Here is a 17,892-nt window from a genome sequence, read left to right as displayed (position 1 = left end):
CCTCTGGGTATAATTAAAACCTATTTTCTCACCAGGTCTGAGTGTTCCACCAAGACAGGAGGGACCTGCGTCTGCGTTGACGGCTACTACAAGGACCAGCTGGAGTGTCTGCCCAAGCTGAAAGTGGACATGTCTTGTTACGAGACCGAGCAGTGTGTGGACTTCTCTGTGTGCCTCCCAGACATGGACAACCCTGCAGGGGACTTCAAGTGCACCTGCGTGGAGGGCTACTACCCTTCCAATGGCCACTGCTTCGTTCGCATAGACGCGGGTCTCCCTTGTGAGAAGAGCATACAGTGCACAGTCAACGCTAATTGTATGATACAAGGTAACCATGGGGGACATTTAAAAGAAAATAAATCATTGAATTTAGGAACATGATGGTTAGAAATAGCCCAAGTTAATTCTAAAAATATATAATCGGTGAGGCAAAGAAAGACATTTGTTTGACATGTTGAGACATTTGTTTGAGAGGGGAACACTTAAGTTTGACAAGGTCAGACTTCTGTCTGACATTATGAGGCTCGTGTTTGACATGTTGAGACATTTGTTTGAGAGGGGAACACTTAAGTTTGACAAGGTCAGACTTCTGTCTGACATTATGAGGCTCGTGTTTGACATGTTGAGACATTTGTTTGACAGCGTGATACTTTTTTGTGACAGTGTGAGACGTCTTTTAAACAGAATGAGACTTCTTTGACAGGGTGAGATTTCGGTTAGACAGGTCGTGACTTGTCTTTGAATTTTGAAACTTCTGTTTGACAGTGTGAGACTTCTGTTTTTTATGAAATTTTGGTTTCTTGGCTTATCATACTTATGGCACAATTTAGGCCATGAGTGCCCATAAGCCCTCAAGGGTTACTTTCCCTTTATAGCTCAAATTTGAGAGTTGTCTTTGGTGAGACATTTTTTTAACATTGTGAGACTTCTGTTTGACAGGGGGAGACATGTATTGATGTTCTAACTGTGCGCATCTATTGATATTTTAACATTGTGTAATAAGTGTATGTGTTTTGAGTGGCTGGTAGTGCAGTGTGTGTGCCTGTGTATGAAATGACCAGTGGACCTTGAGTGTACATGGCTGAGTGAACAGCAGTGTGTCAGGACTGTGTGTAAAAGAAGGTCAGTTTAGAGAACAAGTGGCTGGAGTAAAGAACATAAATAGAGACTAATCAAATCATTGTGTTTATTGAAGCTCATGTTGTTTTAGTCTATTACATGGTGTCAGATGGACCGACTCCACCCGCCACAACCGCTGGAATTAAATGGCAACGTAGCAGAAAATTGGAAAAGGTTCAAACAATCCTTTCAGATATATTCGATAGCAAGTGGACTGGATACAAAAAGCAGAGCAGTACAGTCTATGACATTATTGCATGTGATTGGCCAAGAAGCAGTGCAAGTCTATAACACTTTCCAATGGACGGACAATGAATCTAATGAATGTGAGATTAGCAAGTCCTTCCATACACTTCACTGCATTCTTAATAAGTTCGAGAAGTACTGTCTACCAAGAAAAAATGTTACCATTGAAAGACATGTTTTTTTCTAGCGATCTCAACATGGAGAGTTATTTGACAGCTTTGTCACTGACATCAAACTCAAGGCAAAGACATGTGAGTTTGATTTGCTTAAAGATTTCCTAATAAAGGATAGGATAGTTGGCATAAGGAATGAGAACACCCGAGCAAGACTTTTGAGAGAACCAGATCTAGACCTTAACAAGGCAGAAAATATATGTCGGGCAGCTGAGGCAACTGAATGGCAGCTTAAGCTCATGAATGAAGAAAGTGGGGTACAAGTTGTGAACAGCAGTGTGTCAGGACTGTTTGTAAAAGGAGGTCAGTTTAGAGAACAAGTGGCTGGAGTAAAGAACATAAATAGAGACTAATACAATCATTGTGTTTATTGAAGCTCATGTTGTTGTAGTGTGTCTATTACAGGTGAGACATTTTTTTTAACATTGTGAGACTTCTGTTTGACAGGGGGAGACATCTATTGATGTTCTAATTGTACACATCTATTGATGTTCTAACTGTGCACATCTATTGATGTTCTAATTGTACACATCTATTGATGTTCTAACTGTGCACACCTATTGATGTTCTAACTGTGCACATCTATTGATGTTGTAACTGTGCACACCTATTGATGTTCTAACTGTGCACATCTATTGATGTTCTAACTGTGCACATCTATTGATGTTCTAACTGTGCACATCTAACCAGTGCTTCTAGTTCTGGTTAAACGTTTTAAAGAATTCATACAATACAGATATGAGTAAATCTTTGTCTAAGACTTTGTTCCTAGCCTGCCCCACTGTGCAGCCGAACATTCCGGTCTCACATAGGTCTCACCAGCCACATGAGGAGGCACAAAACCCCAGTGCAAAGCCCTCAGCCCACAGGATGACAAAAGTGGTCATCATCGAATCACGATGGACGAACTATAATAATAATAGCTAATTGAAACTTATCAAAAACATTGTAATTTGTAAACAGTATTACACTTAGTTTTTTTTTATATAAAACTCAACTTAATCTTAAGGAGCAGTAAAAAACAAAATCTAAGTTCTTTCAGACTTTGACGATTCTTAAAGACAACCTGCACCCATTAAATCACTGTTACATCAGATCTGAACGAAGTGTTCGTCTCCTTTCCATTAGGACTAAAACTGAAAGATTTAAAAACTCCTTTATCCCACTATCGGTCAGAGTGTTACAAGATCAGCTGTCGTCATCGAGAAGTACATAGAAGTCAAACTCATAAAACGCTGGTTGTGTATGTGTTTCGTGGAGTGAATGTTCGAATTTGTCATCCATAATGTTTTTGTAAAGTAGTTACGCTGAGGTTGTCAATTGTAGTCAACCTGAATTTCAATTTGATTGGATCAATAAAATTATCTTATCTTATATATGTTTGAGGCTGTATGGGACGATATATTTAAATTGCCAGATGACAATGACGACTTGATGTTAAAATAAGATTGTGTTGATCAGACAATCATAAGTGTGAATTGTTTATTCTGGAACTAGGAATCACTTTAATAAAATACACACTGTACAACAGTAGAAGTCACAATTACTCATTGCTCCCAACAAAACAAACATCAACAAAAAAAAAATAATTATTTAAGTAAATATTTTTGATATCGAAAAACGGACATAAATTTAATAGTCTTGAGATATATGGCTGTAAATTTGGAGTTATTCCCCTTAGTTGGGCTTTTTTTTTAAAAAGTATTTTTTTTATATTTTTCTTGTCAATTGTCTACCTTTATCTTGAAGGCAATCTACAAGTCTGCACATGTGACTTCGACTTCTATCAATCCAACGGCAAATGCAAGCATCTGGTTGCAGCAGACCTGCCCTGCAAGCCAACGCCCAGTATGTGCACCCACAACGCTACATGCACGCCTGACATACCAGAGAGCTTATGCAGGTAAGAGAATGGCCTAAATTGTGCTGATGTACCTAAAATCAAATCAAGCAGGTAAGAGTGTGAGTACTTCTTGGGAGCATACATATACATAGTACTTGAACTGGAGCAGTGGGGTACTGAGGTGCTTTACATTTTCCTTTCACAAAGCTTATATTAACTCACTCTGTCTGTCTTGTAAAAAGTGGGTGCACACGTTATTTCTCCCACACCAATCGCGGATCAAGTTAAAATTTGGAACTCTTATTTCTTTCACCAGACAAAACAAGAATTAATAAAAATAAACTAACCAATTAGTTAATTAACTATCCGTAATTATTTTTTTTATTGAACAAGGGAGATAAATTGTACTTCACTGATGTGGTGGTGTAAGTTGAAGTCTCATCAGGTGTAACCCATCTCTTTCTCTCATCAGGTGTAACCCATCTCTTTCTCTCATCAGGTGTAACCCATCTCTTTCTCTCATCAGGTGTTACCCATCTCTTTCTCTCATCAGGTGTAACCCATCTCTTTCTCTCATCAGGTGTAACCCATCTCTTTCTCTCATCAGTTGTGACCCATCTCTTTCTCTCATCAGGTGTAACCCATCTCTTTCTCTCATCAGGTGTAACCCATCTCTTTCTCTCATCAGGTGTAACCCATCTCTTTCTCTCATCAGGTGTAACCCATCTCTTTCTCTCATCAGGTGTAACCCATCTCTTTCTCTCATCAGGTGTAACCCATCTCTTTCTCTCATCAGGTGTAACCCATCTCTTTCTCTCATCAGGTGTAACCCATCTCTTTCTCTCATCAGTTGTGACCCAACTCTTTCTCTCATCAGGTGTAACCCAACTTTCTACAAGGAGCTTGGATTGTGTCGTCCAGAGATCCCAGCAAGCCAGGAGTGCAAGAGAACAGAGCAGTGCACACGTTTCTCAGAATGCCTGCTGAATGTTACTTCAGGATTGAAAGAGTGTACCTGCAAGTTACCTTATTACAACGAGAACGGCAAATGTCTAGAGGTAACACTGAATATTTATTATCTAATTATGAGGAAGACGGGGCTGAGTGGTAAAGCGCTAGGCTTCTGAACTGGAACTGAGAAATCTCGAGTTTGAATATCCTTGAAGGCTTGAATTTTTAATTTCGGCATTTTAAAGACGTCTCATAGTTTACCCAACTCTAAGTCGTTGTACTGGTCGCATGACACTCTGATTAGCCATAGAAACAGATGATCATCATCGGATGTGTAGATCACAAGTTAGGAAAGGGGGGTGTTTTACTACTTTTTATCAAGTACGTCAGCATGAAAGTTACCTCGCTTCACGCTTCTCTATAAAACCTTAACCTGGAAATATAACTAATACATCGTACTAAAACATCGTCTAGATAGACTCATTGAAAAAAGCATCCAATATCGCTCAGCTACAACACAGCTACCAACTCTTGAAAAATTTTTTTTTTCACAAAGATGCCTTTCCCCCCCCCCCCCCCCCAAAAAAAAAACACAGAAAAGAAATCTTAAAGAGAATCTGCATGAACTAAACCACAATTATGTGTGGACAAAGTGGTTGGCTCCTCTCCATGCTTAAGCAGAAAGATTTTAAACTCCTTTAAGTTTATTCCACTTTCAGTCAGGTGTATCAAGGTAGATAATTAACTATTGGTAATTAGTTATCGTGTTTTGTATTTCGAACAAAGGAAAGAAATTTTACTTGACTGATAAAATAGTATAAGTTGAATTAGTCCCCTTTATTGTTTGAAGAGAAAAAAAATCTGTTAAAAGCTATAAATAACTATAAAACCTATTTTTATAAGCATCTCCTTTGAAATCGAATTCAGGTCGCTCACTTTTGTGATAAATATTTTTAAAAAGCGACCAATCATTCTAATAGCAAACAGATTAATCTAGATTCAGACAAGTGATAGGATCATAAGGTATTTAAGAAAGCTAAAACTTAAAATTACGCTAAAATAAAATTAGTAAAAGTAGTTCTAATCCCATAGGTTTGTTTATTGTTAATTGAGATCTATTACAAATTTAATTACACGACTAATCCAAACTAATTGATACAACTACACTCAATATAAGCTTTGTTTTTTATTTTTAAAGTATTTTTTTTTTGTATTTTGCTTGTTTTTTTAATTTGTTTTGTTTGTAAACTTTGTGCACGTTACCCAGCTTTGTTTTTGAACAAGTATCTACCGTAATTAGTCTAATAAGCGTGCTTTAATCAATTTTTGTATACCCACTATATCCTAGGACATACGCGCTGGGGATGACTGTGATGCTGACTACAAGTGCACCAGCGATGCTACCTGTTCTTACAACGGCTTCAAGCTGACATGTACCTGCGGCGCGGACTTCTACGAGAGGGGCGGGCTGTGTGACAGAAAAAAGAACGTCACGGTGCCCTGCAGTGCACCCGGGCAGTGCATCGTGGGGGCAGAGTGCAAGCTCGTTGGGCTCAGGTCAGTCTCGTTTTGTTAGGTTCTTTTAACTTTAATTTTATATCATGACAGGTTCCCTTTTGATGTAATGACAGACAGGTTCCCTTTTGATGTAATGACAGACAGGTTCCCTTCTCATAGTTCTAACAGCCTTCCTGAGAACAACAACAGACTAAGACTTCATCAGCACAGATGAATCTTGAATTTTGCTCACTAAGTCACACCGTTTTGAAACGCATTGAAGCTTGTGGTTTCTGTTTTCTCACATGGGAGCAAGTTCCAAGCTAATGGTCTTTATGCTTATATTTTATAAGGCCTGTTGTGTATTTATGTTTCTTGTTGTGTGCTGTGAACTGATCTGTTCTAGTGTGTCAAAATGTCATGGTGTCCAGGTCATCTTGTGTGTGTGTGTGTACTGTGTTATTGTGAACTGTTTTGTCATTCTTGTTTAATAAAGCCTTGCATCAAGACATGTCTTCCTGTAGTATTTTATTAGGTCACTACAAGGCCCACAAACCGTTTGCTAGACATATTTCGTAAATATACCCAAGCGTTGCTAGTAAAAGGAATTTCCTCATGGATAATAAAGATTTTTTTTTTTGTTGCGAATTGTAAGGCTACTGTTAAAATGTCATAACTTAAACATGATTCTAGATTATTCTCGGTACTTAATGATTGGAAAAAAAATGTGTTTTTCTCCTTTCTTGATTTCTGTAGCAGAAAACCAGACCAATTACCTTGCTAACTAATAACAAATAAAACCAACGATTTCACAAAAACGAAAGAATACACACTTTAAATGCACTTATTGTAGTATTAAAGGAGGCGCGGTGGCTGAGCGGTAAAGCGCTTGGCTTCTGAACCGGGGACCGGGGTTCGAATCCTGGTCCCATATAGACTGGGATTTTTATTTTCGGGATCTTCGGGCCACCCAGCTCTAATGAGTACCTGACATTAGTTAGGGAAAAAGTAAAGGCGGTTGGTCGTTGTGCTGGCCACGTGACACCCTTGTTAACCGTAGGCCACAGAAACAGATGACCTTTACATCATCTGCCCTATAGACCACAAGGTCTGAAAGGGGAACTTTACTTTACTTTACTATTGTAGTCTTAAAGCAATTACTAAAGAGTGACCCTGAGTGAAATCACTATATACCGGTCGTACTATACATTTGAAATAATCAACAGAAAATGATGTCCAGTGAATACATTTAACCCAACATCAAAAGGGATGTATAGTCGATGCCGTAGACATAGATGGTCCCGTGTCAACTGTAGCTATACCAATGCATGTAACTTAACCCCCAATCTAAATTACGTCAGCTTTTTCCACGGTCACAATAAGTCCTGTTTAGTCCAGTTTATCTAGCCCAAGTTCTAGACTAGCCATTAATAACCATTAACATTAATAACATTTAATCGATTCTAGTATTTATGATTTGTTCCATCTATTATTCTATTCATCAGGGCCGAATGCCAATGTATCCCAGAATATTACAAGGAGAACCTGGCCTGCATTAAAAGAATCCCTCCAACACAGGAGTGCACGGCCATTGGTCAGTGTGTCGTTAACTCAGAGTGTCAGACATCCCTAAACGGCACTGGCCAGGTATGTGCGTGCAATTCAGGCTTCTACCAAGTTGGAGACACTTGTATGAAACTCATAGACGCGGGTGGAACATGCCAGGTAAGCTTAATGTCTATATCTTCTATAGCATTGCATGCACATAATCAGAGAACTTAATGGCCTCCTTCAGTTGTTGAGCCACTATGGTGGATTGTGGGAAGACATAAGCGGACATGAGAAGAGAATGGGGAAAGGAGAATGTGAGAGAAAAAAAAAGAAAAAGAGAAGAAAGTGAGAAAGGAGACATAGGGAAAGAGTGACAAAGAAACCGAATTAGGGTGAGATTTAGAAAAAATAGGAATACAAACGTGAAGTAAACAAAAATAATCAAAGTCAATAATTAACGATGACCTGCTAACTAGTGTATAAAAGACGCAAACTAAAACTCTATGGCCATATTACAAGATCTTCGGGGCTCACAAAGACCTTCCTTCGGGAAACAGTAACAGGAAAAAGAAGAGGCAGAGAAAGCGATGTTAAGACTACGTAAAAGACTGGACGTGCCAGCCTTTGAAAGAGGCTGTATCCAAGGCAAAAGACAAAGAGGAATGGAAAAATAGAGTCGACAAATCTTGGGTGGTGCCCCAAAGGTTCAAAAGACTTAGGGATAGGTTAAGGTGAACGTTATCAATAGTTGTTTTGTTTTAAATTAGATATAAATGTTTTACTAAATAACAAACTTTGCTATATTTTTTTTTCCACCAACAGGTTGACGGTTCCTGCGTACCAAACGCCAAATGTATGCCCGTCTCGGGAGGCAAAGAATGTCATTGTGATGCTGACTATTACAAGGATGGCACTAAATGTATGCCTCGGATAAAGGCCACTCTGCCTTGCATCTACATAGATCAGTGCATCGTCAATGCCGACTGCGTTCGAGATTACAAGCGGCAGCAGGCTCCGTTTGTCTGCTCCTGCAAAGAAGGCTTCTACACGTCTGAGAACAACAGCTGCGACCCTTTGATCCCAGCAACGTCACCATGTACGGCGAGAGGACAGTGCATCGTAGGTGCCGAGTGCACGGGCGACAACCCTGGCAATCTGACTTGCGTTTGTACGGAAAAGTTTTACCATGAAGACTTCGCCTGCCATCCTCTGAAAAATGCAAGCCAAAGCTGCTCTAGCGCGAATCAGTGTATTCAGGAGGCAGAGTGTGACGGGTTTTCCTCAACAGTCAATGGCTCCTGCGTCTGCAAGCAAGGCTTTTATCAAGAAGGATTGAGCTGCCTAAAGCTCATTAACTCAAGCAAGCCCTGCATCGATACATACCAGTGCGTTGAAGGTGCGCAGTGCGTGGTGCGGAATAGGCGCCGGGTGTGCATTTGCGACCCAGAATACTTTGAAGACCAGAATATTTGCAGGCCCCTGATCAATGCTAGCAGCCCGTGTTCAGGAGAAGGGCAGTGCATACCGGGAGCTCAATGCCAACAAAATGTTAACGACTCTGCCTCTATGTCTTGCCAGTGTAAGGAAGGCTATTATGAGAACAAAGGAAACATTTGTCATGTCCTGGTCAATGCAGGCAAGCCTTGCGAAGAGAGCTATCAGTGCATCCAAGGCGCCAACTGTACGGAAATCGCCAGCGGGGTGAAAAACTGCCTCTGCCTAGAAAATGTTTACTACGAAGACAGCTCATCCAAGTGCCAGCTGCTTATCAACGCCAGCAAGCCGTGCACGGCTGTAGGACAATGCATACTCGGCGCCGAATGCATAAAAAACCAGACCACGGCGAAATTAAACTGTGCCTGCCAGAACGGTTTTTATGAAGATCCGAGAGACAATCTGTGCAAAACGCTGAAGAATGCTTCTACCCCGTGCGAATGGGATAAGCAATGTGTTTCAGGATCTCAGTGTACGAACACCAGTGGTTTCCCCTTGTGCAAGTGCATCGATACTCTTTACTTTGAAGAAAACAACGTTTGCAACGTAAGAAAGAAGGTTGACGCACCTTGCGGGAATACTGACCAGTGCGTGAAAGGAGCTGAATGCACCGACAGAGGTGTATTCACGAATGGATCTAGCTTAAGCTGTCAGTGCTCCAAAGGATACTTCCCCGAAAACTCCTTATGCTTTCCGTTGAAGAACGCCAGCGCTCCGTGCAGTGCGAAAGGACAGTGTATAAACGGAGCTGAGTGCTCTGGATCTAATGGCAAGACCATCTGCGTCTGCTTGGAGGATTTCTACAAAAGTGGAACACAATGCGAGCCTTTGAAGAATGCCACTATGACTTGCGAAGACACTCGAGAGTGTATTAAAGAAGCAGAATGCAAGCAAGAAACATTTTCCATGAGGTCTATATGCCAATGCAGGAAAGGTTTCTACCTTGAGGACGTCCTTTGCAAAGAGGTCATCAACGCCACCTTGCCCTGTACCGGCCCAGGCCAGTGTATAGATGGAGCTGAATGCAACGGTAAATCTAGCTCAGGTGTCCAGACCTGCGAATGTCTCAAAACGCATTACCGAGAAGACTTGAATTGCCTACCTTTGAAAAATGTGTCCGTCCCTTGCAGTGCGGATGAACAGTGCGTGAACGGCGCACAGTGCATAGGAGGGAACAGTTCGTCTGGGAATTCTCTTCTTGTATGCGATTGCAAAGATGGTTTTTATCAAAAAGGTGATCTGTGCTACCCACATCTTGCTGTGAACAACACCTGTGAGCACGATGACGTTTGCGTGCCAGGCGCGACGTGCGGCCTCAACTCGACCCAGACCGTGTCTCCGGGGCAGACAGGCAAATGTATTTGCAACCGTCAGTTTTACAGTGACGGTAAAGTTTGTATCCCCTTGAAAAATGCTACAGTGGATTGCCAGGCGGACTATCAGTGCATCGAAGGCGCCAAATGCCTGCGACCTTTTGAAGAGCAGACGTGCATGTGTGTCGGAGCATACTTCCAGTACGATAACGTCTGCAAAAAATACGTTAATGTCACGGACACTTGTGATGCCAAAGATAAATGTGTTAAGAACGCCTACTGCTCTCCCCTGCCGTCAGGAGAATCAGCCTGTGAATGCTTACCTGATTATTATGAAGAAAATGAGCTTTGTTTAAAGAGGATAGACATTGGCCTTGCCTGTGACAGGAACGGCACATGCGCAGTGGGTGGTGAGTGTTTCGGTGACTTTAAATGCGCATGCACTGAAGAGTTTTACCGCGTGGGACCCAGCTGCGTTCCACTGATCAACGCCACACTTCCCTGCGATGTGACGGCCCACTGCGTGGCTAACGCTGAGTGCAAAGGGGTGCCTCTGACATGCCAATGTAAGAAAGAGTTCTTTGAGACCAACGGCAAGTGCAAACAGAGCATCGACGCCGGAGACACATGCTCGAGGGTAGGAACGTGCACGTCCAACGCCGAGTGCAACGTGACCGGAAGCGGCGTCTGCGAGTGCCTTCGAGGTTTCTACGAGGATTCGGGAGATTGCAAAGACCTGATCAAGACAGATGGGATCTGCACAGGACCGGACCAGTGCGTGGACAACGCCTCATGCGACAAAGTCAACATGACGTGTCAATGCGACCACGGCTTTTACTCCCAGTATGGCGTATGTCACGTGTTGAGAAACGTCAAAGAAAATTGTACTCTAAGTAAACAGTGCACTAGCAATGCGGCATGCACAAATAAAACCTGTCTTTGTTTGCCAGATTTTTACCAGTCTGGTCTTCACTGCCAAAAAAGAATAAACACTTCCCAACCTTGCAACTCATCTGACCAGTGCGTTAAAAATGCTTCATGTTCAGGCACAAATAATGCAGCAGTGTGCAAGTGTGACTCTGGATTTTACGAAAAACAAGGACAGTGTTTCCACCTTATTAAACCGGATCAGCCCTGCGAGCAGGGTATAGCTGGTCAGTGCGTAGAGCACGCTCAGTGCGACGCTTCCCACGGAATATGCAAATGCGACCAAGCCTTTTACAACGAGACCGACGAGTGCCTCAAGCTGAAGACGCCAGGAGAAAGATGTGAGCAGACGAGACAGTGCGTTTCGAATGCAACATGTGGTCTAGGAACTCAGCAGTGCACGTGCAACCTTGGGTTTTATTCCGCTCAAGACGGCACGTGCAAGAAGCTTATAACTGTGGGCGTGGCTTGTAACGAGACTAGCCAGTGTGTTTTCAACTCAAGTTGCTCCCCTTTGACTGGGCTATGCGACTGTGAACATGGTTTCTACGAACACCAGGGCCACTGTAAAGTGCTTATTGACGCTGGGCAAACATGTACCGACACCAGACAGTGTACTTTCAACGCTAGCTGTTCAGCCGTGTCTAAAACATGCGAATGTGGGAAAGATTTCTACCCAGAAAAAGGGAGATGTTATGATCTTATCCGGGCCAAAAACGATTGCAATAGCACTAGGCAATGTACCCATAACTCCGAGTGCTCTGACCAAACAAAACAATGCGAATGTCGGACAGGATATTACGACAATAAACTCGGGCTCTGCGATACGTTGCTCAAGTCTGGCGCCAAGTGCGAGGAGTCGAGTCAGTGCACCTTCAACGCCAACTGCTCTTCTAATTCTTCATCCTGCGAGTGCAATCGAGGTTTCTACGAGAATGCGAAATTTGAGTGCGAGGCGCTAAAGAAAGCTGGTGATTGGTGCGACATTACGCCGCAATGCACATTCAACGCTCTTTGCCTGACCAACAAATATGGACAGAAAGTGTGTGAATGTGACAAAGACTATTATGTTTCCGTCGGAAAGTGTCTACCTTTGATTCCTGCGTCCAACTCTTGTAACCACACCTACCAGTGCACTCATAACTCTTCGTGTGATCCAGGTATAAAACAATGCAAATGCGCTGACGCCTTTTTCGAGGATATCCACGGGAAATGCGTGGACTTGATCCACGTCAATCATCCATGTAACGGCAGCAGCCAATGCGTTCAGTTTTCCAAGTGCGACGGCCAGCCAGCGACGTGCCAGTGCATGGAAGGCTACTTCGGTTTAGCGGGCCGCTGTACCAACCTCCGCCAAGTGGACGAAACGTGCAACAGCTCCAAGGAATGCGTGGACAATGCAGCCTGCGCTCTGAATACCGTCACGGGGAAGTGGTCTTGTCAGTGTTTTGGCGACTACTACGCCAGCATGGGCGTGTGTGTAAAAAAGACCGACGCAGGGATGAGCTGCTCTGATACCAAGCACTGCACTAATCATTCCCAGTGCTCGCCGTCCACTCTCCTCTGTGAATGCCTCCATGACTACTTCAGTGAGACAGGCTTGTGTTTCAAGCGCCTGCCAACAAATGAGAGCTGCCGAGACAGCTACCAGTGCACTCACTATGCCAACTGCAGCAGCGACGGGAGGTGCCAGTGCTTGCCTACCCACTACAGCGCTAGCGGTGTGTGCAAGGAGCGAGTCGGTGCGGAAAAGACGAAGTGTGAGTCGAGTGAAATGTGTATCCAGAACTCGTTTTGTGACGTCAATACTGGTGTCTGCAAGTGCTCGCCAGATTTTTACGAGAACGCTAGCAAATGTACGCCCCGTTCAGTTGTGGACGAACCCTGCAGTCATTCAAAGCAATGCACACTCAACGCGACGTGCAGCGCACAAGGAGTTTGCCAGTGCGGCACAAACTTTTACAACGATACAGGCAAGTGCAAAGAGCGGGTCAAAACGGATGTTTCATGCGCATCTACACACCAATGCACACAACTTAGCGTGTGCGATGGCACCCAAATGGTGTGCAAATGTCTCCCAAACTACTTCAACGCGTCAGGTCAGTGCGTCAAGAGAGTTTCAGCAGACGGCAAGTGTGAAACCAGCCACGAGTGCACCCACAATGCCTCTTGCGAGTCCCCAGGGTTATGCAAATGTTTATCGGAATACTACACGAGCAACGGTCAGTGCCTGCCGCGAGTTCTCGTGCACGAGGCCTGCAACTCCACGCTTCAGTGCACTCATTTCTCAAACTGCTCAGCGACAGGAAAATGCGAATGCCTGCCTGACTATTACAATGCCTCAAACGTCTGCAATAAGCGAGTACCGGCAGAAGAGGCCTGTAAAACCACGCACCAGTGCACACAAAACTCAACTTGCGATACAGACAAATGTACATGTTTACCGGCCTTCTTCAACGAAAAAGGCTCATGCTTGCCGAGACACGAAGCGGAAAAAACATGCAAATCGACATACGAGTGTACTCACAACTCTACCTGCTCGAACGGAATCTGTAAATGCACCGGCCAATTTTACAACAGTTCAGGCGCATGCTCTGTGCGGGTTGAGGCTGAAGGAAAGTGCAACTCAACTCATCAGTGTACGCACCATGCTGACTGTGACGCAACTGTTAAGGTGTGCAAATGTCAGTACAACTATTACAACGAGAGCGGCGAGTGCAAGATCAGGATACCTGTAGACAAACCTTGCAAAGAAAGCCACGAGTGCACGCACCACGCCAACTGCTCTCAACCCACGAGCCTGTGTTCGTGTTTAGGTGATTACTATAACCAATCAGGGCAGTGCCTGGAAAGGGTTGATGTGAAAGGCACGTGTTTCTTAACTCATCAATGCACGGCCAACGCATATTGCGACAAATACACCGACACTTGTCTCTGCTACCCAGACTTTTACGATGACTCCGGCCGATGTATCAAGCGAAAACGAACAGGCGTCACGTGCGCGTCGACACACGAGTGCGCGATAAACTCCGTCTGCGACTTGAGCAACAAAACCTGCGAGTGCCTTCCCGAGTTTTACAATTCCTCTGGTCTATGCGTTATGCGTATCGCTGCAGGAGAAAAATGTAAGGAGAGCCACCAATGTACGCATAACTCAGACTGCGGCGAGCTTTCAAACACTTGCGAATGCCAGCCGGATTACTTTAACGAAAAGGGCACTTGCCTGAAGAGAGTTCTTGCAGAAAAAGACTGCACCGGTACATATCAATGCACCCACAACGCCACCTGCTCCAAACTGGACGACGTCTGCAAGTGCCTCAAAGACTTTTTCAACATAGACGGGCGCTGCCTAAAGAGGATCGACGCTGGGAAGAGCTGCAACCATACGGAGCAGTGCACTTCCAACGCGGTGTGCAGCTCGGAGACGAAGGTCTGCACCTGCTTCCACGAGTACTTCAATGAGTCGGGGGAGTGCAAACCTCGCCGCAATGCCCAGGTAGCCTGCCAGGAAACGTATCAGTGCACACACAACGCTCTGTGCGACCCTGCGAAAAAAACCTGCCAGTGTCTGGATGCTTACTACAATGAGACCGCGGGGAACTGCCTCCCGAGAATTCGGACTGACGCCAAGTGTCAGTACACTCACCAATGCGTCCACAACGCCCTGTGTGACCTTTTTACCACGACCTGCCTGTGCCTTGATAACTACTACGACACGCCTGAAGGATTCTGCGTGGGAAGATTCAAAATAGGCAGCGACTGCAACTTCACAGAGCAGTGTACGCCAAACGCCGTTTGCGATGATACGTCACACAGCTGTATTTGTAAAGAAACCCATTATAATGAATCGGGCGTCTGCCATCTGAGAATTCCAGTCACCGACATGAATGCTATCGGAAACAACTGCCAGCAGTCTCACCAGTGCACGCACAACGCCATCTGCACTCCTCTGGTCAACAAGTGCGCATGCCTGCCCCATTTCTATAACGAGAGCGGCGCGTGCAAGCCCAGAATTCCTTCCGGTCAATTCTGCAAAGAGGATTACCAGTGCACGCTCAATTCAACCTGCAATCTGATAGCCAGACAGTGTCAGTGTCTGCGAGGCTACTACGATGACAAAGACGGCCTCTGCCAGGTCCGCATCGTCGCAGAGTCGTCCTGCAATGAAACCCACCAATGCACGTACGACGCCGAATGCCTCCCGCCAAAAATGAGGCCTCGGCCGATTTTTAACTCCACGAGCGGTATGCTGGTGAATGCAGGGGAAGACTTGACCTGCCAGTGTAAAGATTTATTCTTCAGAAACGGAACTAAATGTGACCCTTGTAAGTGAACATCTTTACAAAGCTTATATCACTTTGTCTGTCACACCGTCTGTCTCGCCGTTTGCCTCTTGTAAAAAGTGTGTACATGTTATTTCTCCCACACCCCTTCTCGGATCAAGTTGAAACTTTAAACTATTTATTATACCTAACAAAACAAGAATCAGTTTAAAAAAAAACAAACAACCAATTAGTCAATAAATTATTGGTAAATTAATTATTTTGTTTGATATCGAAAAAGGGAAAAACTTCTACATCACTGAGATATATAGTTATAAATTGGGGGGGGGGGGTTCTTCTCTTTAGATAATGTATACTGTTGCTGTTATTTTTATATTCTGCTTGTTTTCATTTTATTTTGTGTTTAAATTAATTATTGATTGATCCTTGAAGTGACGCAGTGAACATTTTTTTTTTTAAATGCCTTAGGATTTTTAACTTAGACTGCCCAAAAGTAGACTTAAGCTCTTTCAAATCTTTACCATCTCATCTCATCTGTTCCTTAACTTTCGTCGTATCGGTGCTGTGACACTTTGTGTAACCAAATCCCTCCACTTTTCCCAGTCAGCAGCTGATCTTAGCAGGATATCAAGAGATAGGCCGGTCCATTCTTTTGCATTGTCCAGCCAGCTTTTCTTTGGACCATTTCGTCATGCTTCCTCCACTGTACCTTGAAGGATGACTTTAGACAGAGAGGCATGTCATACAATTTGACCATACCAGCTCAGCTTTCGTTTCTTCAAGTCTAGAGCTGTCCTTCTTTTTGCCAGCTAGAGTGTTGACTTGCAATAAGACATTCTTTACCACACGGTCAAAAGAAAAGCTAACAGTTTTTATAAAGACAAATCAGAAAATCCACAGAAGTTGGGTGCAAGATTTTTGGAGAATGAATATACGAATTTAATTTTTTCAAATGAGAATTTTCATTTATTTCGATAATTTAAATAATTGAAGTATGTTATGACTATTAACTTTGATTCTCATCAGCCAAAGGTCCAGGGAAGCCATGCACAGGTCTGGGTCAGTGTGTACACAATGCCGAATGTCAAACGCCGTTCGGGGGTGTCTGCCTGTGCTCTAACACACATTACCCGGAGGGAAACGAGTGCCCGCAGAAGAAGCCGCCCCTGATGCCTTGCACCCACGACTCCCAGTGTGTTTTCAACTCAACGTGCAATAAAATAGAAGGTAATCATAGCAATCATTTGCTAGGACAAATTTGTACAAATACTCCTCCTTCCTTAGTGCTATTAGAGCATGGAATGGGTTGCCTGAGCTAGCCAGGAAAACCAGTGACTTGGCAGAATTTAGGTCATCGGTTAATATGCATGACTAAATGCATGACGCGTAGGACGTAATCATCTTCTTTTTTTAAGTAACGTCTGTATTATATAAGATAAGATAATCTATTCTCTTTGTCTATTTTTCTGAGAGCTATACACTGCAGTTTTGTGGCTCCTCATCATTGCCTCGTGAGTTACGTGAGACCTGAGTGAGCCCGGAATGTTTAGCTGCACACCCTAGGCAGGTTATTTGAGCTGAAGGAAATAGTAATCAGAAATGATGTATACATGAGATTATTGTGCGTGGCAGGGAGCTGTGTGTGAGATGGGTTTTTGGTTTGTGAGAGGGGCTTGTGTGTGGGAGGGGCTTATGTGTGGGAGGGGTGTTATGATGTGTGTGTATGATTCTATGGTGACATTGGGAAGAGGTTAGCGATGGGCTGTGAATGATGCAACATAGGTGGCGTTGTCGTCATTTGGTCTTAGTTAAATGAGACGACTCCAGAACGTGAGACTGAAAGCTTGTGTTATTGTAGTGGGTTATATTTTGTTGAAATATATTATTACTAAAGCCTACTGCATTTATCTCATTCGATCGCAAGTTAATTTTAGTCTATACTATTGTTATTGTTATATTAAGTACTGTTCACAAGGAAGTTATTCAAGTTTTTCAAGTTTATTAGTTAAGATATATTACGCCTACAACGGTTTAGTTGTCTACCAGCAGTTTAGTGCTACAAGTCAACGACCGGTAACAACAAGGGTGTGGGAGGGTGGAGTAGGACGAAGATAAATCGGAATACAATGCAATGATAGAATCTACCTGGTCAAACAAAACATTCAAGGTAGTTGGTCTAGGTGTAGGAATGGGATATTTTTTTTTTTGGAAAGATATAAACAAAACAATAAAAAGGAAACATGTTTTAAATGATGCGGTTAAGCGCTTGGCTTCTGAACTAGGGTCCTGGGTTCGAATCTTGAGGAAGACTGGGATTTTGAATTTCGGGATTTTTAGGACGCCTCTGAGTTCACGGTGTTCACCTAACTCTAACCTGACTTTAGTTGGGGAAATTAAAGGCGGTTGGTTGTGGTGCTGGTCATATGACACCCAGCTCGTTAGCAGTTGACCAAAGAAACAGACGGCCTTAACATCTGCCCTATAGATCGTCAGTC

At 43.5% G+C, this 17,892-nt stretch overlaps 1 protein-coding gene across 4 annotated transcripts in view; it reads left to right on the top strand.

Annotated features, from left to right (window-relative positions):
* The window catches only part of LOC106077367 (uncharacterized), a 92,044-nt gene that overhangs the window by 63,276 nt on the left and 10,876 nt on the right, over positions 1-17,892 (top strand). For all 4 annotated transcript variants that reach the window (XM_056016870.1, XM_056016872.1, XM_056016869.1 and 1 more), the window contains exons 36-42: positions 36-328; positions 3,288-3,441; positions 4,259-4,439; positions 5,681-5,889; positions 7,335-7,554; positions 8,203-15,439; positions 16,424-16,624. In XM_056016870.1, the coding sequence (XP_055872845.1) occupies positions 36-328; positions 3,288-3,441; positions 4,259-4,439; positions 5,681-5,889; positions 7,335-7,554; positions 8,203-15,439; positions 16,424-16,624 (8,495 nt within the window). The remainder of the gene's footprint in view (positions 1-35; positions 329-3,287; positions 3,442-4,258; positions 4,440-5,680; positions 5,890-7,334; positions 7,555-8,202; positions 15,440-16,423; positions 16,625-17,892) is intronic.

This window comes from Biomphalaria glabrata, chromosome 18 (genome assembly GCF_947242115.1).
Source record: "Biomphalaria glabrata chromosome 18, xgBioGlab47.1, whole genome shotgun sequence".
Taxonomy (NCBI): domain Eukaryota; kingdom Metazoa; phylum Mollusca; class Gastropoda; family Planorbidae; genus Biomphalaria; species Biomphalaria glabrata.
This window is presented reverse-complemented; position numbering and strand designations above follow the sequence as displayed.